This window comes from Sceloporus undulatus, chromosome 2 (assembly GCF_019175285.1).
Source record: "Sceloporus undulatus isolate JIND9_A2432 ecotype Alabama chromosome 2, SceUnd_v1.1, whole genome shotgun sequence".
In the NCBI taxonomy this organism is placed as follows: domain Eukaryota; kingdom Metazoa; phylum Chordata; class Lepidosauria; order Squamata; family Phrynosomatidae; genus Sceloporus; species Sceloporus undulatus.
This window is the reverse complement of record NC_056523.1, coordinates 172,734,723-172,758,181: the sequence shown is the minus strand read 5'-3', so window position 1 is coordinate 172,758,181 and position 23,459 is coordinate 172,734,723. Positions and strand designations below refer to the sequence as shown.

Here is a 23,459-nt window from a genome sequence, read left to right as displayed (position 1 = left end):
CTGTGTGACCCAGGAGTGATTTACATGTTAACACTCCTCCTTACGCAGGGGTGTGTGTGTGTGTGTACCCAACTCTCTTCCATTCCAGCATTCTCTGAGGCTGCCAGCCACAGATACTGGCAAAATGTCAGGAATAAACTCTTCTAGAACATGGCCACTTACCCTAAAAAAACTATGGATGCCAGCCATGAAAGCCTTCGACTTCACATTAGAAAACATATTGCTGATACTGTACTGTATATATAAAGAGAAGAATAAACATAAGGACAGTCAGATCATGGATGAAGGGAGTTGGATGTAAAGGGATAAGGACACATAAAAGATGGGAATATCTTTCATGAACTGAGAAGTCTCTCTAAACTAGAAAGCTTTTATCTAATGCAATTTGCATCTTTTTATCACTGTCCTGCATCACAAGAGCTATAACTTGCTCTGCTTCTCAAAAATGATAGCTACTATTGAATCTCATGGATTCAGTGGATATGCCATGTTCAAATTCCTAACACCACATTTCTTCTCTGCACTGAATGAATTTTGCCAGCCATAAGAAAGCGTAGAGAATTTTTTGAGAAAGAACACAGAAGCCAGCCTAGACATATTCTGTTGCAAGTTAAATCAACATTATTCTGTTTGGAACAATGAAACTCTCTATGTAATACATGAGCTCACCCTCTGAATTGTCTAGAACTTGAAATATACAGGTAGAATATATGTGGCACAAAGGGAGACAATGGGATTTATTGTGATATCATTCAGAAAGGATATAAATGTTCTGAACAAGGCCTTGTGCTGAATCAGAGTTTACCTATGCCCAGAAACTGTATTTCTTAGGCTCAGCAATCCTTCTGAAGAGGCTAAGAAAAATCCAGGAGGAGGAACCACTACCAAAGTCCTGTCAAGCTTACAGTCCCCAAGGCAGAAGATACTGGGAAGGAGGGTTTGTTACCCATTCCTTCATATCACCTTCATTCCCTTCTTGTCAATTTGTCTTTTTAATTTCCCTTTATTCCTACACTGGTTCCAGCAAGAGGGGACCAGTTCTAGGGCTGTTGTAGTCTCAGTCTACCCACTCAGCCTGGCAATTTGGGATCCGTGGCTAAGAAATAACACAGCTTTTTGGTCTGGTAGATCCAAAACCTCTGATATACCCCACAGACACCCCTTTTGTCCTTAGTACCATAGTGGAGAGCTCCCTCTTCCCAGTCAAGGGAGGACCACAGCAAGGGACCTGCCTCTTTTAAGAACAGACCCCCCCCTCTCTGCCTGCACAAAGGAAGGCCCACAGTATCTCAGATTGCTCTCCAAGAGACCATACCATTACCTCAGAGGCTCCCTAACCATGCTGCCAGCACATTCAAAAGCATTGTCACAAAATCACACCACCGAAGTTTCTTGGGAGAAAGCCATGGCAATTAAACTGTTTAACTGTGCACATGTGTCCTTAGTCACAACACTGATAATGAAGTCTTCTCTTGGATTCCATTGTCCTATGCTTTCCACATCCATTTTTTTAGGGGGGGTATGATTGACATCTAGGTTAGGGGGTAAAAAAGGCATAATGTTCAACCATTTAGTCCTAAAAAGAGTCTGCAGTACAACCACACAGAAGCGAACAATTCCCTTTCTGTCTAGGTCTCCTTAATCCTACATTAAAAACAAACCAATATGCCTGAATATCAAATGAAAACAGTGGTCTTCAGGAACTCAAGATGGCCAAGAAAGTTTGGCTTGTGTGACTTCCAGGAGCAGATAATATCACCATACATAAATGGGGATGGTTGAGACAATTAATACTGGGTGGTTGGAAGAAGGAAAATGTTGAACAAATAAAAAGTCACAAAGGAACTGTCTCCGGGGAAAGTTTACTAACTTCCCCAGGAAATCCATCAAGCAACTTTTCTGTCCAAACTCTCCTTGGGACATGGACTTGTACTCTTGTTCCATCTCTATTCATTCCATCATTCTTTTCTGGGATTTCTATGCTGCCTTTTGAAAGAGCAAGTTACGTGAAGGAGATGTTTTGTTGGGGTATGTGAAGAAGTTGTTCTTTGTGGATTGTGTCAATATGTGTTTCTTGCATAGTGTTATTTTTCAAAATTCTCTTTCTAGTTTTCATTTGAGCTCACTGGACTGGATCTAGACTTTAACATGATTAGTCTGGACTGCTTAATATCAATTGACTCAAGTTAGTTCATGACTAAGTCTGGCTCCAGTCCACTGCCAACAGGATCATAGTTAAGATTATAATATTTCAAGAAGAGTATGTCTTAATTTCAACAATAATATCCATCAGCTTCTAGAAATCTGAGGGCTAGGAAGACATTTCATATCTCAGAAAGACAGATAGTGCTCTGCATTAGAATCACAGAGTTAGTACCTTCACTGATAAATATATGGCTACTCAAATTATTTTTTAAAATTTTAAAAATCTGTAAAAATTCTACAGACAAACGAGTCACACGAGAACACAGGTCATGGGGCAGCTATTTGGATATACAACTCACTGCCCAAAATGTGTAAGGCAAAAAGGAAATATTTCAAGGGGGGGGGGGGGAACAGCAGATGGGAAAGGAGGGCTGAACTCTCTCATCTGCCTCCTCTTCAACCCAACAGGCAACTCTCATTCAGCCACTTTTCTTCCACTTGGGCTCCAAGGAATAAGCCCAACTAGGAGAAAACTAACCAGGGTGAGAGGATGTGTGTATTGGGGAGAGGATTAAATGGAAGAAGAGAATAACACCCTTCCTTTAATAACTGCTCTTCTGTTTCTGGTGATGTCCTCCTCTTGCATTTTGCAGGTGTTTGGCAGTGACCCACATAAAAAGATAGAAGTCCGTCAACCATTAAGTACAATTCTTCCCCCTTCACAGTGTTTGATGTCAGTAGCCCTTTAACAGCCTTCACTGTTGGCATCTTTAAAGAAGTCTATTTTCCAGTGAATCAAACAATCCTTGATAGCACCACTTCCCCCTCCCTGCTTCTCACTTGTGCTCCTCGTGCAAAAGAGAAGTCTGTCTCCATTTGCCATACACACTCACTTCTGAACTAATGTGCAGCATAGGAGGGCTTTTTTTCCTTTTAAAAAGAAGTTCCCATCTTCTGTGGTTCAGAAGGATTCACCTACTCAGGACTGGTTCAGCATCAATGTTGTTGAGGAGGAAGAGTTCAGGATGAGAGATGAGTCCCAGATTATACTAGAGAAGGAGGAGAAAAGAAGTAGACAATTAGGAATGCTTTCTTAAAAACAGACTTTGGCCCCATACAGACAGGCCAAAATAAAGCTGCTTTGGGTCACTTTGGAGGTATGCTGTTTCAATGATGCATGCTTACTAAAAGTCCAGAAGCTGCACCAAAGCTATGCTCTAGTCCTTAGGACTGGATTGTGGCTTTGGCACAGCTTCCGGACTCTTAGTACACATGCATAATTGAAACAGCATACCTCCAATGTGACCCGAAGCAGCTTTATTTTGGCTTGTCTGTATGGGGCCTTTAAAAGGTTCTTAAAGTCAGGCATGCCCAGACCTGGAAGTATCCTCCAGAGAGGGGAAAATATTTGTCAAGGAAAGGCTAGCTCCTCTCTGAACTTTGAACTCTTGAGTTTCTCAGGAGGCTGGCTCAGCATTTAACCTCTTTCTCTTACAATTTTGATGCCAATGCTGTCCACGTTGAAGCTAACAGAAAATACCTGGATATCAACCTTCCCATGCCCTCCAATTCTTTTGGATTACAAGTCTGACCATCCCCAGCCAGCATGATGATGGTAGACGTTTTCATCTAATACGTATTGACAGAACCTGGTTGAAGAAGACAAGTGTAGGTTAAAAAGTATGGCATCCCTTTTGTTCTTATTTTCAAAATGTCTATTTCTTTACTCTCCTTTCCGTACATCAGCGATTCCCAAACTTTGGCTCTGCATATGTTTTGGACTTCAGCTCCCAGAATTCCTGACTGTTGGCCAAGGCAGCTGGGCCTCCTGGGAGCTGAAGTCCAAAACACCTGGAGAACCAAAATTTGGGAATCATCATCTTAGATTATATAAAACCTACATCTAAACTGGGAAAAATTCTAGACAGGTAGCCAGGTCAGTTTGCTTCAGCAAACAACAGCAGCAGCAGCAGCAATAATGTTTATACCGCCATGTTGCCCTAAACATATCCAGTTGTGTCTCATTTTGGAAGCTAAGCCAGATTGGGGCTGGTTAGTTCAGTACTTAGATGAGCAGGCATTAGGAAATAATAACATCAAGGATCTCCAGGTAGGGGCTTAGGAAGAAACGTGCTTGAAATCCTGGAGATTGGCTGCCAGTTAGGGTTATCAAGACAGGGTTAGATGTACAGGTGGTCTGACTCAGTATAAGGTATCTTCGTAATGTCACTATGCAAAGTCCTAAAAGATCTGTTGGATCACACCTTTTTCTGGGCCAGAGCTCACTTCATTACATCCATGATCACCTGAAGTTGGTAGATATACAGTCACCTCTTTGTACTTGTGGGGGATCCATTTCAGATCCCCCTCCGGTGAGTTTGAAATCTCGCACATATTCAAGCCCCATAGGCTTGAATGGAGCGCATGCATGCATGGCACACGCTGCAGGCGTGCGCCCCATTAAAGTTAATAGCAATCACCCTGCACGGATTTTCATGTCCACGGATTTCAAGTCTGCGGACTTGGAGGGGTGACTGTATATATGCATATATACACACATACTCTGATCACACAGAAGAGAGGAGGAACTTGTTTCTATAAAGTGAAGCCAAAAAGTCAAGCAAAGCAAGAAATGGTGTGTGTGTGTGTGTGACTATAATGAGAAGATTATAAACGAGAGCATAATGTTAATTAAAGGTTCAATCAAATGAGCACACTGTGCAGTCACAGCTATCAAGTCCAGGGGCCATGTGGTGGTTAGGCAAAGCAAGAAGGAAAATTAAAATCTGCACTTAAAAGAGGGACAGATGTTTTATGTAGCGTGTTTGCCACTGCCAGTCGTTGCTGGGCTAAGAGTCTACACTGCTCAATTTGCAAGTTACAACTTAGTACTGCATCTTTCTTCTTGGGGTATGACTTTGAGCTCTGCTCCATGACTCAGAATAACGCAATGCATCCCAACTGGTTTCTAAATCTGATATGCCAGCACTCATGCTCTTGAGTGTGAGACTGAATTGCTAAACCGCATATTAACTAATAACCAAATATCATTGTTGGCAACTGATGCTGTATATGTGAAGACAATATGTAGATGAATGAGCCTTTGATAATATGGTTGTTGCTGTTTGGTCATGTGATTGTGTTACTTGAATAGATAAGTAGACTGTTGGCGCTGATTGTAGGCCTTTGCTCCTCGGTCCTTATCTCCTGTTTCTGTGACTCATTGTTACTGGTAAGCAGCTTATTTAGATTGCGGGCCTGCCCCTAAGCAAGGGTAGATCATCTTTGCAAGTCCTGTGAGGATTAATCATTTCATTTATTCTGGATTACATTCTGTGTATCCTGGAGGGGCTTTAGTTGAGAATTTAAGGTACCAATTGCCATTTTTTTGTTCTTTCTGACTTGGTCTGTAGTTGGCAACTTCTGACCTTGCTAATCTGTTTCCTCACCTCCATAGATAAATGGCTGCTGTAAATTTTGCCAGAAGGGTTGAAATTTAATAAATGCTATTACATCATAAGCCCGGCCATACACAACTGGGTCTGTGGTGTGTTGTGGGTTGCAGCTGGCTGCTAGAATGCAGATTATATGTGATGCTGAATCACTTTCCAGTCATTTTTGTGCCCCTCACAAAGTTGTACTGGGATGATCTCTCTGCATGGTGTGCTTGAAGCATAACTTAATAGCTTAGTAGAGTGGAAATCACTGTAGGTCTCATGAGATTTCTCAGTGGGCCTCCTCTCCATGAAGCTCACAATGAGATAAATGTATCTCAGATTGGGAAGAGACATTTAATGGTAAGGGAGCTGAGAAAGTATTTTTGTAATTCAGCGGTACTCATACAGTGGAATATTGTATTTATTTGTGTCATGAATCTGATTATGCCAGTTCCATGAATGGTGACACCTAGTTGGGAGTCTCTTTCACACACACAAACTGGAGGCTGTATCCCTTAATTCCATCCTGGAACATCATTCAGACACTGTGATTTCAACACCAGGACAATTTATGTATTCTCCAATTTTTGTAGTATCTTGCCCGATCTTGAACACTTGACCACGTTTCCATGTTTTCAATTTGCCTGATAGAAGAGTTAGTCTAATAAGTATTTTGCCCTTTCCCCCTTTATGAGCGTTATGTCAACTTCACTTTTTTGTATGAAATGAGTGGTTTACATGGGCAACATACCAACTGATTTTTTATTGTTTTAAAAACATTATTTTGTGGAAGCAATTGCCTCATGCCAGAACTCAGAAATGAATCCTTTTTCGCCCCAATCCATTTAGCAAAATTTGTCTGTGTGTCAAGGGGGGCACTGCATATGTAAGAACTAGTACAACTACACACACACCTTCTAATATTGGGGAGTGACCAGTTGGTGTGACTTGGCTCCTCCACCTCCAAGATGATTAAACCCATTCATAAAATACCTGCGAATGTAGAGTTTTATTGTGGGAATATTATGTGGGGTTTCCCCATCGACTTTATTGGAAGAAGACACGTACATGTACCGTCTTTGGGCACCTGACTCTTTCTTTTGACTGAAGATCCTTGACCATACATACTGGAGCATCCACAGGACTCAATGGATCAAGACATGCAAATTTCATGGGATTTTAAGGTTTGGGGAACTATATGCAGGCCTCAAGATTAATACTTCAACCAGCTGCTGAGCACAGTGATGCTTCAGAAAGAAAATATTTCCTACTTCCCCGGTCTAAGAACCACTTTACACATTATGAATTTCTTACTGTTTCACTTGCGTGTCAGAGAGATACTAGTTTCTGTTTGTATATGGAGTGGCAAGATTCGACAGTCACCTATGGTAGTTCTTACGTGTAGCTGTGGATACTAGCTATGTAAAATCTCTAATTTTATTAGTAGGATGAGTGATCATGAGATTTGGATATTTTTAAACAGAGGTTTGGTTGGCCATCTCTTGGGAGTGCTTTAGTTGTGTATTCCTGTATGGCAGGGGATTGGACTGGATGGATCTTGTGATTCCTTCCAAGTTCTGTGATGTTATAATGTCCTAATTTATGTGCAGGAAATTCAACCACACCCCACATACTCATAAGTGGGTCTCCAAAAACCAAGTAAAATGTGAGCAGTTTAAATGAATTTATTTCAGTTGGAAACAGTTGAGTTGCTGAAGCCACAGCAATAGGAATGGAGCCTTTGTCCATATTATTTCTGGAAAACATAGCAGTCCTCATGAAAGACACACATCACCCACTGACATCATCCTCTACATGTCTCATGACAAGTAACTTTTCCATTAGTGCTACTGTATCTTCTACAAAAAACATTTTTAAAAAGACCCAAGATTATCTGGCAGCTAGATACAAACATTGTTCTGAGTGTTGCATCTAAGCTGCTAGACTGATAAAATTTAAGAGGTCATAGATTTGATTTTGAAGTCTGTTGTACTTTTAATGGTTATTTCCCATTAAATTCAAAACCACTTTTGAAAAACCAGAAATTTGAGAAGAGTTTAGGCTTTTCCAGTGGGTCCTTTATATCTCCTGAGGTTGGTTCTAAGTCCCCTGTGGATATCAAAATCTGTGGATGCTCATGTCCAATTAAATAGAATGGCACAATAGTGTCCCTTACATAAAATAGCAAAATCAAGGTTTGCTTTTGGGATTTATATATATATTTAAATATATAAAATCTATAAATGGTTGAATCTTGATGCAGAATTCATGGTTATGGAAGGTCTTTAAATTATGGAGGGATGGATCTAAAAAGATAGACAAACTGTTTAAAACATTGGAATTTAACAAAATGAGCTTGGGAACTGAAAATCAAAATGTATTGTGTGTTTTATATATTGTACAGAGTTTAAGCTGAAGGTTTCTTAGAGGAAAGAATTACTTACACCTTCTGGGTCCCTTGAAGATAGCAGGGAAAGCTTGTAATAAAAGAAGGGGAAGAGAAAATACCCATAATACATATTGTATCAGAATTCAAGTTATAACTTGATTTAACCTGTGTGTAAGAGGAGAATGAGTCGTTTCATTCTGCACATTGTGCTTATCTATAATATATTAGAAAGGATTTTACTAATTTGGAAGTAGTCATCTGAAGATTATTTAATTGATCTGTTGGTTATTTGACTTAACTGTGTTAGTAGAAAGAGACTACTAAAGATGTATACTCATTTCAGTAAATCTACTGTCTGGATTGCAAAATAGGAAACCACAAGAAACAGAAAGAGAAATACAGCAATACATTTCAACTAGGAATAGATAATTAACAGAGGACTTAGACACAGTGTATTTTCTAATGTGCATCCTCAAATATCTGTTCATCTTTATTAACCAAACTAGCTACTTTCCACTTATGCAAGATAAGCCATATCTACTCCCACCCATGAATTAACATCAGCAGACACCCTGGTTGATCTTCCCACCATTGCAAACACATTTCCCCCATCTGGTGTCTGCTATATTTCAAAAAAAAAAAAAGACAATTTACTTCAAAGCTTCTGTTGCTACCTGCATTGATTGGATGGAGAGTTAAAGCCAAGTGTCACAAGTTGGTGTTGGTTAGTAGGTTGCTGGGCCCTCAGCCATCATTCAGTGAAAAAAAAATGGACTCTGGTAAAACCAGAGGCCTAAAAGTAAAGACAGAGTGCTTATTGTCCCTATAAGGTGGCCTACAAGGAAATGTCACCTGAGATTCTGTTTGCCTCACAGAAATGCAGTGGAAAAGTTTCACAGGTGTTACCACACCAAGTCTCTTGTTTCATCTCCCTAGAAATTCATCTTTTTCATGCTGCCCACCCTGGCAAGTGTGTAGTAGTCAGCTGAGTGCAGGAAATGTCTGAAAAGCATCTGCCTATAGCCCTACATCCAGAAGCACAATGACAACATTGTCCTCTAGGACCTCCAGAGAACCCCTAGAAGGTCCTAGAGGATGCCCTCACCATTGAGCTGCTGCCTATAGGGTAGAGGTGGGCAAAGTGGGCCTGCAGGCCACATACACCCAAGTTCAGCCTCTGAAGCTCCTAAAAATCCCCAGACTAAATTTATGCCCAAACGTTCCAAACCAATTTTGGGGCAAATCTTTGCCCCCAAACCACCCAAAATGACCCAAGCCATATTAGTACTGTATATACTCATGCATAAGTCTAAAGATTTTAGTCAAAAAATTGACCCCAAAAAACTGAGTTGACTTATCCATGGGTCAACAAACATACTGCATTTTAACTCATATTAAAAAATGAACTATCCCCTGGGGAAAGGCAAGAGTGAAACCTGTCCTGGAAGCACTGAGCCAGCTCTACTTTATCATCCATTCAGGCTTTAGCGTGAGCAGAGCTATGCCTGCTGGAATCTTATAAATTCTTTGGCATTGTTTTCCTTGCTACATACTTTAGATCCTTTGTTACATGCCCTTTGTTTTACCCTCGACTTATCCATGAGTCATATCAAAATCCATATTTTTGGCCCCCAAATTTGCTCTCGACTTATACATGAGGTCAACTTCCCCTGATTCTTCAAAGTCCCTCCCCCAAAAAACACAAAACAAATCTTTAAAAGAATCAGCTGAAAATAAGCCAAAATGACATCCAGGAGAGAAACTGCATCACTTCAGGCACAGGGTGGAAAAATAATCCTTGTCCCCTGCACAGTTGCTCTCTCTTACTATAGGGACATAGCCAGCTGTTTCTCAGATGCTTCCCTACATGGCTGTGTTAGTGGTGAGCAGCATGAAAAAGATAAGCTTGGAGGGGGTTTTGATCATTGTGTGAGGAAGACAGAAGATCCTGACCTCTCAACAGAAACCGTGAGTTACAGAATGAACTAGCGAGTGCATCTGTATAACTCACTAACAGGATGTAAGTCCATGTTTGTTTCCTATAATCTGTTGGCCCACTGGTAGTGATGTAGAATTTCAAACAAGGAGCATGTATTCCCCTCTCCATCCCCAAATATAGCACGATACTGTGGCCTGACAAGGGCTCTACTCCTTCAGCAACATTAGAACTTGGCCTGGTAAAGTTCAAGGAGGAAAACATGACAGGTTGTACAGCTTAGTGGAATTCGCTACTTTTAAGAAGAGATGAGTGCTGCCAGCTCCCTTTTCAAAAGGGTTTTATTCAAAATGGGCAAAGGCAGATCTAGCAGCATATATTCAGCAAGGTATTTAAATAGAATCTTTCTTTAAATCCAGATGTTACACTTTGCAGAAGAATCTGGCTGGTCCTTATTGCGAAATAAATTTAAAACTTTAATCTGTTATAGCAGGGGTTGGGAAAGTTTTGGTCCTCCAGATGTTGTCAGATTGTAAGTCTCAGCAGTCCTAGCAAGCACACTCAATGGTGAAGAATGCTGGAAACTGCAGTCAAACAACAATCATGATTTGATGTCCATCTCTGTGTTAAAAAGAATTGCCATGCTATGCTATGCTATGCTCTTCAAGTTTAATTCTATCCTCCACTCATGGCCATAACCATTCTTGTTAATGGCCAGTTAACAGGACTATTTCTTCTGTGTATTTTTTGTCTCAAAGGAACAAACTTAATTTTTGCTTTTGTGTGGTTGACTGGTTGCAGCCTTGGGTGAATGAATGGACTGCACAGATTCATCTGCATGTATAGAACTGCATGTGAGAAAATAGGTACATCCACATCCCTTTCAGCAGCAAGGCGTCCTCTGCCAATGGGCCTGCAGAATTTTTCCACACTCATGTGAATGGAGAAGAAGAACTGCTTGTTTTTTAGACTGGGTTACATGTGTGCGCTGATCCTGCAAACAACACTTTTGTGTATTTGTGATAAAAAGTATATACCACTATATCTATCAGATAATCTTTGTGCTGTTTATTTTATTTTATAAAACAAAGAGACCCAAGTTGAAAAATATTCCATTTTTAATTGAAATTTTTGCTTATACAGACTAGGTTATGTTAGATAAAAATAAGACATTTTTTTCACAGATTATACAAGCCAAAATGTAGCGCAGATGTTTTAGTACATGATTGCTACATAGCTCTGATTTTCAAAATCTTGTACCGTATTCAAACAGTGTCAGACAGAAATTGACATCCAAGAGGCTATCTATTTTCATTCTGAGAACTTACAGAGTTAAAGTGCATAGAAGAAAAAATTAGAGTTGCTGAAGGCTGCTGGCCATTTTTAATAATGTGACTCTCCAAGCAAGCCTCAGTGTAAACTATATGGCTATCCAAAATTGAAGACATAAAACCATGCACTCCACAAAACATTTAAAGTCATGCTGCTAAGTTTATATAGAAATTATAGGATATATCCTTAGAGTCTGCAAAACAGGATTTAAAAATGATGTCTATTTGAGGTGCTACATTAGTTTTGGTCTTTACAAAAGAAGAGCACTCAAGTGGAGATGTGAGATGGACAGGAAAGTAGTTATTAAAATTTAGGAACTTCATTTCAGCAAGCTTTGGCCAGCTCACAATGGGATGAGTGAAAGCTCATCCATCAAGAATGACTAAAGTCCTCTGCAAACCCCTCTGATGCAAATGGAGGTGCATCAGCACTGCTGACAAGAATTCACACATCCTCAAACTATGGTCAACTCAAAACACTTTACAATAGGAAAGAGATCCAAACCCTGGTACCAAGTGGGAAGTTATAGTTTAGTGTTCACGAAGGAGAGAGGAAAGCTCCAGTTAATGCTTAATCTAGCTGTGTGAGGCAGAACACTAGACTTTTCTTGTTTCACACCATAGGTGAAAGAATACATTTTATCACATTTATATGACTACGTACAGTTGTGAGGGTACAGTTCCATTTAAGCCCCAATGAAAACCTGAAGCACACACAGTTTTTCCTCTCTAAAATATTTTAGCAATCATATTTTTTTCACAGTACAAAACACAAGATGCAAAAACTCAGAGTAAGCCTCAAACACAACTAATACTCAGTGCCCTCAGTACAAACCACCTTTAAGACAACAGATAATGGTTTAATTATATTCCCTACATTTTAGGACTGGTTGCATCTTTGAAGAGGTGATAACAGAAATTTGTATAGGCAGCTCAGAATCCCTTGGTTTAGGAGTTTATTACTGAGCTGACTAGTAGGATATTTTAGTGACTATCACTGGTTCAAATTCAGAATATTGGTTAGTGTTCTTTAAATTTTCCAGTTCGAACTGGACTTTTGTATCCTTAACTATGTATTAGAATTGTCCAGAACAGGAGGACAAAGGTTAATCCTGATAAAAGAGTTACTCTTTAACCTGTGAAGCATTCTCAAAACTCCAGGTAAACTCAATTTCTGCTTTTTAGCAAAGAGCAGAAAATACAGGTTTCCAAAAAAGCACTAGTCATTTCAAGTTAACATTTAGCAACAGAGTTTGTTTTTTTAACGAGCAACACACAAATGTATTGGTGAGCTCAGACAGCAGTCAAGCTATACCACTCTATATATGGGGTTTACTTTTGTTTGAGCCGAACTAGCAATCACAAGCCCGTCATCGACCAAAGAGGGCAGTTAGTGTCACAGCGCATGTGTGGAAAAGGAAAATTATAAAAATTTGGAATCAATCAAAATCTGAATCCTTCAACAGCTAATTTCATTTGGAAACTACATCCAAAATTTTCAAATGTCTGTCTTTGAAACAACGTTAATGGCATACGTTTGAACAAGTTAGTACTGAAATTTCCAGCTCATCAAAACAAATACACTTATTAATTTTATGAGATCAAGGTTACATTTCAGATCAGTGACATAACGTTCAAGCAAGTGTTGCTTGAGGCAAATTGCAAGGTTTTTCTTCAATTTTTTCTTTTTCTTTAAGAACATAAAAGTTATTTGGGGCACATCTAAGGGCCAAATCCCACTTTTTCTTCTTTTTTAAAGGAAGCTGGGTGGTGAGCCTCTCTGTGGGCCACACTTTACAGTTAAGGAGCATACACAACCTGTAATCAGACTCAGGTACTTGCACTGGACTTTTTCAGTCTGTACTACAGCCTCTTGAAGTTAATATGAAATTCCTTTCAATGAGTATTCATGAATATTTAAAAAAACTGTACTTTGCATCTAAGAAATCAATTAATCACTACCTCTCCCACCCAAAGCTCAATGATGCAAGTTTAAAAAATTCTTAATGCTATCACCAGTTTTCCCTCACCACCAAGCTCCCTGTTAATTTTGCAATGACAAGATGGACAATCTTGCAACATGAGGGTAAAAACTGTTACAGGAAGAGGAGAAATAAAGATATATAGACAGATAAGAAAGACAGAAGGGGTCAATTACAACACATGCCACATTAACCAAGCATGTATTTTAAAATATGTGTTTGTAAGTACACATATTTTATAATGCTACTGGGAGATTATTGAGTAGAGAAGAGGGTTCAAATTTTCACATTTGCTATGTGACCCAGAAAACCTGATTGTAACTCTGATGTTCCTGCTACAAGGAATTATGGGAAATACGGACACTACCACATTACACAAAGTTGAATCACAAAAGTTAAAACTTGTAAACAATGAACATAAAATACTTTCTCCTTGCTGTCCCCCAGAATTGCACACCAAATAGCATAACACACATTTCATTTACATATGGGGCTGGTGTTAATTTTTTTAGCCCCACATGCTTCTGGTCAAGAAAAACCAATTGAATGTAATCCAGCAAAATCAGCTGGAGATAGAGAAAAGAAACACTTTCACAGTTAGGTACTATCTCTTAAGTACAGCTTGGTAAACATGCACTAAAGAAAACTGAGATAGCTGTTTGGGACTTCTGTGAGGCCAGCTACTCAGAAGAACACCATCAGAAACATTCCTGTTGCTTACACATCTTTGGAGTTTTCCTTAGTCAATCCCTCTATCAAAGAAAAATAGTGGGGATGACCAAGCCAAGAATTGTTTCTCTCTCTCTTTAGCCAAAATGTGCAGGCACTCCATGGAACTCTATTTTTCCTGACTGGTCTTCTGATAGGCAGAAGACAGCTCAACCACTTGATGCTTGCACTGCATGCGTGTTTAAGGGGGAACTTACTTGGCTTGACACCACTACATATGTCTGCTTAGTCAAACAGTTTGTGGTGATCAGAATGCAGCCTCAGTGGCATAATTTACACACTTTTTGAATCATTAACAGAAGGTATGGACTGAAGTTTCCAATTTATATGATGGGATAGTGTTTTTACATTAGGTTGAACCAACTGGTAAAGCATTACCTAGATTGTACCATTTTGATTTGGAGATCTAAATGCTCTGCTGTGGACAAACTGCTCCCTGGCATGGAGAAGCAAACAGGATTTCAGCTAGCCCCGGTGCTCTTGTACTATGTCCAGGGAGTCTGTCTTCTACACCTATCACATTTTGGAGGGTTTACTTAGAGCCTGCAAATGTTACTTTTTTGGAATCCTTTGCCAGCCTGGCCACTGGGCCAGGCTGGCTGACAGGTACTAGGCAATGTAGGCCAAAATAAATAACTTTCTCAAGCTCTGGGTACACAGCCCAGGCAAAAATGCTCTCATTCTAGCTACAGATATCAGTACAGCTCATTTGGTCCCACTCTACTGAAGTGGAAATTATGATACTTCATTTAATGCTATCAATAATTTTTTTTAAATGTTTTTAAAGAAGATCGCCATGGATGGGATAAGTCCCGTAATACTTACTCTTTAAATAAATTCCAACACATTTTAGTGTTATTAGCTTACAAGCAGAGCTCACAATGTCAGTCCAAAGCATTTTAGTGTTGTTAGCTTACAAGCAGAGCTCACATTGTCAGTCAGATGCTACAACAGAAACACAGGCATTTCTCCTGTGTGTGATTATAGGGGAACAACAAGGAGAAGAACAACCAAAATATTTCTCATTATGTACATCTATGATTAATTTTACATCATTATCACAATCTTAAACTTTGTGCAAAACTGCACATACATTTGGATGTGTTCACAGAGTAAACCATAGAAACACACTGGCCCTGATGGCTACCTGTTGCATACAGACAGACCCAGTATTTAATTCATTGGTGAAGAAGGCGGCTCTTCAGTAAGCAAGGCTCTTGTGACTCTTACCGTGTGCCCACAGGCCAGGCTGGAGATCCCGAGAGCAATTAAGCACTGCCAAGTCTGGGAGGACAGAGGAAGAATAAATAAAAATGAAAAAGTAAGTTTTGTTGGGGGAGGCCAGGATCACCACTACATACAGTATTTTTTAACAGCTACAATAAATGAAAAGAGCATCATTCCAAAAGGGCTCAAAGAGTTTTACACCAAAGGGCAGGGTAATGATGGGGAAACACCACTGTTCCTCCTATTAAGTGTGTAGCCTTGGCACCCTTCTGCAAAATCCCCAGCACTCTCTAAATTTTCAGCTAAAAAGTTTTTTTAAAAAAACAGAACAAAACAAAACAAAACCAACACCCTGGAATTACTTTATTTTATTTAAGGGATTTCTACTCTGCCTTTCTCCCAAAATGGGATTCAAGGTGGCTAGAAATTAGGCTAAAAACAATTGTTCCACAGACCAGAAATGGGGGGGGGACACCCTCCCTTAATTGGGAATGGCATGGCATTACCCTAAATGGCAGCCCTGAAAGTGCACTGAAGCCTTTCAGTGGAATGGAAAATGGCACCCTGGATTGAAACCATAGGTCTCTGTTCCCTGGGAGTGTGTCCCAAGGACCACAGGCTTTTTCTAGTTTGGGACTCCAGTCTTGGAGCAGGCAAAAAAAGGCAGGGGCATGCCAGTTGTGGGTTGGAATAAAGTGTTATATCTGTTGGATGTAAAGCCCTCCTCATCTGAACAGGAGGAAATAACTCAGGTGGCATATTTATTCTCCCTGCAGTCACTTTGCTCAATCTGGTCTCCTACCAACAGAAGCCCAACAAGGGCTTTTGGTTTGGTGTTTCTTCACTTCTCTTGCCCTCATAGGATTGCTCTGCCCAGAAATTTCAGCAACTGTAGTAACTGTAGGAACAAACCTTGGAAATACTGAGTTACAAGTAACATAATTACCTGTAATGGGGAGGCAGCACAAAGTAAGAGCAGAAAGTTACATTTCAAAACTAATGCATTAAGTGGGAAGGTAACTCCTGCTATCTGTTTACTAATCAGGAGGACTTATGTGTAGAAGAAGTAATGTTTTCTAATTAGTTTCTAGATTTGCTTTTAAAGATCCTTTTTAGTTGATTTTTTTCAGGTTTTATTCCATTCTCTCATCCATTTTAAGATTCCACCCCCAAAAAGACAAATGAGCAAATAATAAATTATTGTTTAATATTGCAACAAGTACCAACAACAACAAATTAATCTTGTTAACATTGCAACAAACAACTGGAACCAATTAATTTTGAAAAGTAACTCTCCTAGTTCTGTGTAGGAGCTCTGATCCAATTAAACATGCCTAACAGCATTAGCAGACAATTCTGACAAAACAGCACTCTTTGTTTTTCCATGAGACACAAGTCACAGCAGGCACCATATTAAAGAAAAGGCATTTGCTCTTTTCTATTAAATACAAGGCAATACATCTTCTAAAATGGCAAGTGCCCCCTGTAGTTTTAACAAGTACACTATTAAATGTTTTTTTTTTAAAAAAGAAGTGTTGCCTGATCCAGCACAAAGAACTTTACTCATAGTTGGATGCTGCAATTCTAAAAATTGACATAAACTGTATGAACCCGTTCATGTACTGTATTTATTCAGACCTGCAACCACTCTATGGGCCAGTAGCCATGTCAGAAGTATACAAATTTAGCTGAGTTTAATTGAGCTATATAACTGTAGGTATGTCAAGTGGCTTTGGCTTAAAACTCCCAGATGTCATGGGTAATGAAACAAGAAGGCAGGTCTTTACTGGGGCGGGAAATCTCTGTCCATGGCATGGAAGTCTCCCTCTCCTGAGCCTCACCTTATCCTGATTAGTAATTAAATAGCAGGGATTGCCCTCCTCACCTCACTCCTTTCCTCCTTCTCCACATGTGGAAGAGGAATGAGGGGAGAAACCGTGATAGGGGTGGAACTGCCAGATGTTGCCTACAGGTATTGTCTGGGAGTATTTCACACCTTCTTCTTGTTCCGTCTATGGGTAAAGGAGAATATTGAGTCTAGCTAGGTCCTACAACCTGGTGAAAAACTCACTCCAAGAAGAATATTTAATCTAGCTAGCTCCTTAGTTGACATGGGAGGAAATAAGGTTGGGGGCATCACCACACCCAATTAATACCATCTGAAGCATGGAGTGAGGGGAAAGAGACTCCTACCTGATTGGAGTTGCCCAAAGCTGCCCTAGGGAGTCAGTGGTCTTTTGTAGTTTAGGGACCTTCAGAATCCTGACAGTTTACATGGTAATATATTCAAGAGCAATGCACAATGGTGTAAGGGCTCACCATTTTCTTCCTTATGAGAAAATGGCCCTACCTGCCTATTATTTATTTTGAAAGGGCACACCTCCTGTAATGTCATGTGAGAAGGTAGCATTGTTTTCAGGGTCAGCTCAGCTTCAAAGCACATGCCAGGAACCATGCTCCCTAGTCTATCAGAGAGGTTTTTTTACCACTGAAAGCAACAGTTTAAAAGCTCTCAGACCACCTTATATGACTGTATGTTTTAATTTATTACTTCTAAGTCTCATAAGAAAACTTTTCACCCATGCTTAAAAGATTGGGTATGTAACTTGCTGAGCCAATGCGGATGAGATCCGTTTGCTCATTACTCTGGGGACTGGGATTTTTTAGAAAGATAAAGCAAGATCCCTGTCCTCTGTTCTGAAGGACATGTGTTTTTAGAGACACAAGCACTGTTCTGTAAATATGTCTGAATATTATCATGAGGCCTGCTGAACACATTTTATCTTGTTCATTTGACTTCATTTTCTCCAGATGGCAGAATTTAAAATGGAATATGAGACACTCACACAAACAGCTACAAATTGAAGTGTAGTGAAATAAAAGGATCAAATATTGCAATTAGGATAGCAGTGAGAAATGGATGCCTGTCCCCCAGTTTATCATGCTTTTAAGGCAACAGATCCTAGTAACAGCCTTTTGCCTAAAATATTTATGCTCAAAGAAGAGATAAGCCATAGTAAGATGGAAATCTTTAAAGAAGAGATGAGAAACCTATGGCTCTCAAAATGTTGCTGGATCCCAACAGCTCTCTTCAGGCCCAACCATTATGGCAACTGGTTAGAAATGATGAGTACTGCCGCATAATATCACCTGGAGGGCCACAGTTTTGCCAGCCTCGCCTGAAAGAAAAGAAAACATGCCAACCCCTATGTTCACTTACCAAGTATGCCACGAAGGCAAGGTAGAAAAGGCTGAGAATGGAAGCACACACATACAATACCATTTGTCCCAGGGCAGTAACATAAACCACAACAAAGTATATGTTAATGGTGCAGATTATAAGAATGAGAATTCCTCCAGCAATCTTCCAGCCTCTAGAAATCAAATTAAGAAAGCAGCATTACAACAGAAAGTGATGGGTTGGAAATTACTACCTAAGAAAACAGCTGAGAAATACAATAGTTGGAATCCTATTGTTAGTCCTGACTAGGGTAAATCCATTAAATCAATTGTTGAATCATTCAATGATAAGACAACACACAAGTTGATAAGTCAGATCTCACTGATTCAGTGGTCTACTCTAGTTGGGACTAAGAATAGAATGCAGGGCACAAGAACAGGCACAGTGCTCATTCAAAGGCTCACAAAAGCAAGTTAATTCAGAACTTTTATAGATAACACCCAATAAACCTGGAACTCTGCAATAAGACAGAAATTTTCTGTGTTTGTGGTCAGAAACTGATGCAAAGTTTGTGGGAAAAAGAAGCAAGAGTGTGCTTTCATGTGCAGTGCAAGAAGGGCAACATTAATTTCTTTCAGTATACCAAACATAGGGAAGCAAAGTTAAGCAGCTACACTTGGATCTGAATGTAGACAGGCACTTCTGCTCATGCAAAGTAGCTTTCCTAAATTCTAGCAATTCCCCCACCTGTGCTGTGGGCAAATTCTTGGAAAGCTTAGCTAGGTGAACCAAGTTTCATCCACACTGCTCTGGATTCAACTCACTAAGGGCCTGAACAAACAAGCCAAAATAAAGCTGCTTTGGGTCACTTTGGAGGTATGCTGTTTAAATGACACATGCATCATAAGAGGCCAAAAGCTGCGCCAAAGCTAGGCTCTAGTCCTCAGGACTGGATAGTGGCTTTCACATGGCTCCAGCCTGTTAGGATGCATGCATCATTTAAACAGCATACCTCCAAAGTGACCCGAAGCAGCTTTATTTTGGCCAGTCTGTTCAGGCCCTAAGTCCAGGTTAGGGAACCTACTTCAGCCCAAAGGCTAATTCAATTCTGAAAACTTCTTGAGGGCCACATTCTGGTAGTGGGCAGGGCCAAAGGGTGGAACCAAAAATGCTAATGTATTTTAATTTAAAGCTTTTAGTGCCAGCAATGTAGCCTTTGGATAGGAATTTCAGTGTCTTAAAATAGGAGGGGAGGGGGACATACATGATCTGGGAAATCACCAAATGAGGACAGCTTCATGGGGAAAGGAACATGAACAATTGGAGAAACTCAGAGGGGGAGACTGGGAGCACAAGAGAACTGGATCTGGCCCCAGGGGCCCCATTTCCATCTTGGCAATATTGAATAAGAGAGTAGTGCATTTAATTGCAATTCTGTTTCTTCCTCCCACATTAATTAAAGAGGAGAAATTAAAGAAATGGCCACTTGTGTGCAGTTTTGATCCTACTGAATCACATATCTGTTCCTAGGTCTATTTCTGCTACCACCAAATCCTACCAGTTCCAAGCCTGGACAGGAGACTGTGAAACTACTGTGCAGAATTCAGTTCCCGGCCAGGAGATAAAAGATGAATTCTACATGTGGTGGCAACAGATGTGCACGATAGGTTAGCCAAAAGGCCAGTGGCATTTGTGTGCATAATTTTTCCATGCAGATATGTCACATATTGAAGAGATGATATGGTAAGGGCCTGGCTTTGGAAGAACAGCTGCAAATCTGCTGGCTACATGTCCTACATGTGAGGGTTTCGTGTTTCTTTCCTTTTGGGAAAAAGAAGAATATTTTGTGTGTGTGTGTACATCCATATATAGCATGCTTTTAGGGGTGCAAGCTATCTTGAAAATTTGACTGTCCCTAAATACTGCATAATTGTTACCAAAGCTTGATTCAGCATTATCACTTGTAATGTGCTGGATGGCTATTTCTATGGAATTCCTTACAAAAGTCATAACTGTTCATGCAGAGATGGATCAAGAGACCATCTATTTAGTATGATTTTGTATATTTTATAATGTGACATATCACACCACTTTTAAATATATTTCATGGAAGATCGTCTGATTAGTACTTGGTATTCCTGGATGCTAATAAATTGTTGCAAAGTTCATTTTATCTGCTACGAAGATTTATGGAATCGTTATTTAGACATATTTTTCCTTTTAAATTATTCTTTGTTTATTATGCTTTAAAATCTTATCTAACTGCTAAATTGTTACTTCTTTGTCTTTTTTACAATATTTATTTTATGTACTATATTTTTATATGGTGGGCATCCTGTGTTTTGATAGTGTGCAACCACATAATAAATATGGGCATATTCACATTCATATATTATACTTCATATCACAAAAACTTTCTGCCACAGTAACAAAATACATCTTAAGTGTACTACAAGATTATCAGTACTGTACTATGGTAAGAATGGGAAATGCAACCAGACAGTAAGGTGCTGAACTTGGCAAAGTGGTAACAACATTCCAACCCCTTACAAAGTACCTCTGAAGAGGCGGGATGTTTTATAGATTCCAGATTATTTGATTACTCAAAGGAGGGAGATATATGGTGTTCTTCATACTTACAAGCCATTGGCAAAGTCATTCATCACAGGACGCAGACTGGTGAATGTGAGGACTGGGATTAATGCAAAAGGAAGCTGTAAGGAATTAAAGGAAATTGTGTTGAATAATGTATTCTTCCTTTTGTTGCTTTTGTGAAATCTGGACCAATCTGGATGGTTGAAACTCGAGAGCAACTTCTTTTATCCTCTCCCCACCTCGTTACTTTTATTTATTTGTTTGTTTGTTTCTAGGATTTATATTCCGCCTGTTCCCCACAATGGGACCCCATTTGTGAGGCTATTGCATTAAAAATCATTCCTATTCATGAGTGAGAGTGAGTGTTGCATAATGTTTAGAGAATGAGTATGCAACTGCACAGAGACCATAGCCCAATTTTTCCGACCCAGCCCCCTAGTGCCACATCCTTCCCCTAAGCATGCCCAAATACCCCCCATACGAACCTGCTAGAACCCCAAGATCTTCCAGGGAAGGCTTTCTCTCAGTCCTGCCACCATCACAAGCTCGCCTGGTGAGGACACGAGAGCAAGCCTTCTTGGTGGCTGCTCCTGCCCTCTGGAATGCCCTTCCATGAGAAGCAAGGTTGGCCCCCTCTTTGCTTGCCTTTTGTAGGCAAACAAAAACAGCTCTATTCAGGCAGGCATTTGGTGTATAATCATGGGGTGGCTTGGGTGTTCGTTATATAGGGTAGATACCATGGTTTTAGTGTGGTTTTAATGCCTGTAATTTTATACTGTTTTTAAATGATATTTTAATTGTTTTATTGTATTTGTTTTTAGATTTTATTTGTGAGCCATGTTGGGTCTCTTCGGGGAGAAAGGCAGGATATAAATCAAATAAATAAATACCTGGTTTTCCCTCTGTTTCTCAAAGACATAGCCCTGTTAGTCTGGACAATAAATATGCAAAGGGATCTTGTAGCACCTTTGAGACTAACTGAAAGAAGCTGGTATTGTGAGCTTTCATAGACTTGAGCCGACTTCCTCAGATGCATGGGGAATGGTAAATTCCTCACTGTGAGAAAGGGTAGTCCCTGTAACTTTGAAAGAGGTTGTAGTAAGACCCCTCCTTGCGGGGGAAAATCCCTACCTTCAATCCCACCATATTTCTGGACCCTCTCTAATAGACTTAATTTTAAATTAACAATTCTCAAAACTGGATTCTAGGTCCCTATACCTATTTTAGGACTATATATATTGCTATAACTGCTCTTTAGGTAGGGTGATGCCTTTACCTGTAAACTCATAAGAACATTGAGAAAATCATTCATGCCAGTCAGGTGTTCCACATCTTGGAAAATGGCAACCAGAAGGGTTGGGGTGATGGCAATGGAGCGGGTCAGAACCACACGAGCAAAACGTGACCACTTCAGATTGAGGAAACCCTGAAACAAAGAATGGGCAGGATTAAAATGGAGGAGCCAGCAGAGCATGCAACAAATGAACAATGGTGGAAAAAACTGTAGGGAGGGATAATGCTACACATGGCAGGTACATTCTTCTTCCCAGAGCAGTAAAATATGAATCTTGCAGCAAACCTGAACCTAAAGATCTGGTAAATGAATCAAAACAAGAGAGGCTGAGCTTAATTGAAGCACTTACTACTGCTACACTACATGAATAGGAGCAGGACCAAGATGTGATTCCATGAGAGGAGAGGAAAGACATTTGACTGCAAAATTATATACCCACCACAATCAGAATAGCTGGGTTCTGCCTGAAGCAGAATACATTATTAGATACAAATAGAATCTACTATGTAATATTCCTCGTCCTGGATTAGGAAACCTGGCTAAACTGCAAAATAACAGAAAGATAAACAAAACAAAACAAAACCCACCAGCACCAGAGTAAGATTCATAGACTGTTATCAGGCAGTAAATGTGCAGCAGGAAGGCAAGCAGCAAATTGTAAGGATTAAGTTCTGCCTTCTATGTAAGAGGTATCCCACACAGATCCCACTATATGCATGTATTGCTATCTTCTTTTTGAGATATTCTGCTTGAGGATTAAACACCATGGTCTAAAACACACTGCAGAAATAAATACAGTTTGAGATTCCTTTAACTGCCCTTGCTCAGTGCTAAGGAATCCTAAGAGGGCGGTTGCGATCCAGCTTCAGGCGGTCTTGGATGAAACGGATTATCTGGACCCATTTCAAACTGGCTTCCGGGCGGGTTACGGGGTTGAGACGGCCATGGTCGCCTTGGTCGATGATCTCCGTATGGGCATCGACAGGGGAAGCGTGTCCCTGTTGGTGCTCTTGGACATCTCAGCGGCTTTCGATACCATAGACCATGGTATCCTTCTGGGGCGCCTCGCAGAGGTGGGAATCGGGGGCACTGCGCTCCAGTGGTTCCGTTCCTACCTCTCGGGGAGGTCCCAGATGGTGCAGCTGGGAGACGTGTGCTCCGATGAGAGGCCCCTTAAAACTGGGGTCCCTCAAGGGGCCATTCTGTCTCCCAT

At 40.2% G+C, this 23,459-nt stretch overlaps 1 protein-coding gene across 5 annotated transcripts in view; it reads right to left on the bottom strand.

The window, feature by feature from the left end:
* Positions 1-2,406: 2,406 nt before the first annotated feature.
* Positions 2,407-23,459, bottom strand: part of SLC11A2 (solute carrier family 11 member 2) — a 74,555-nt gene continuing 53,502 nt past the window's right edge. For 3 of the 5 annotated variants that reach the window (XM_042448712.1, XM_042448713.1, XM_042448714.1), the window contains 6 exons: positions 22,229-22,378; positions 20,998-21,071; positions 18,397-18,550; positions 15,180-15,233; positions 8,027-8,059; positions 2,407-3,194 (listed from right to left, as the gene is read on the bottom strand). In XM_042448712.1, the coding sequence (XP_042304646.1) occupies positions 3,117-3,194; positions 8,027-8,059; positions 15,180-15,233; positions 18,397-18,550; positions 20,998-21,071; positions 22,229-22,378 (543 nt within the window). In that variant the 3' untranslated portion in view covers positions 2,407-3,116. Of the gene's footprint in view, positions 3,195-3,685; positions 3,795-8,026; positions 8,060-15,179; positions 15,234-18,396; positions 18,551-20,997; positions 21,072-22,228; positions 22,379-23,459 lie in introns of all 5 variants that reach the window. The other 2 variants (XR_006101848.1, XM_042448715.1) reach the window with 2 other exon arrangements.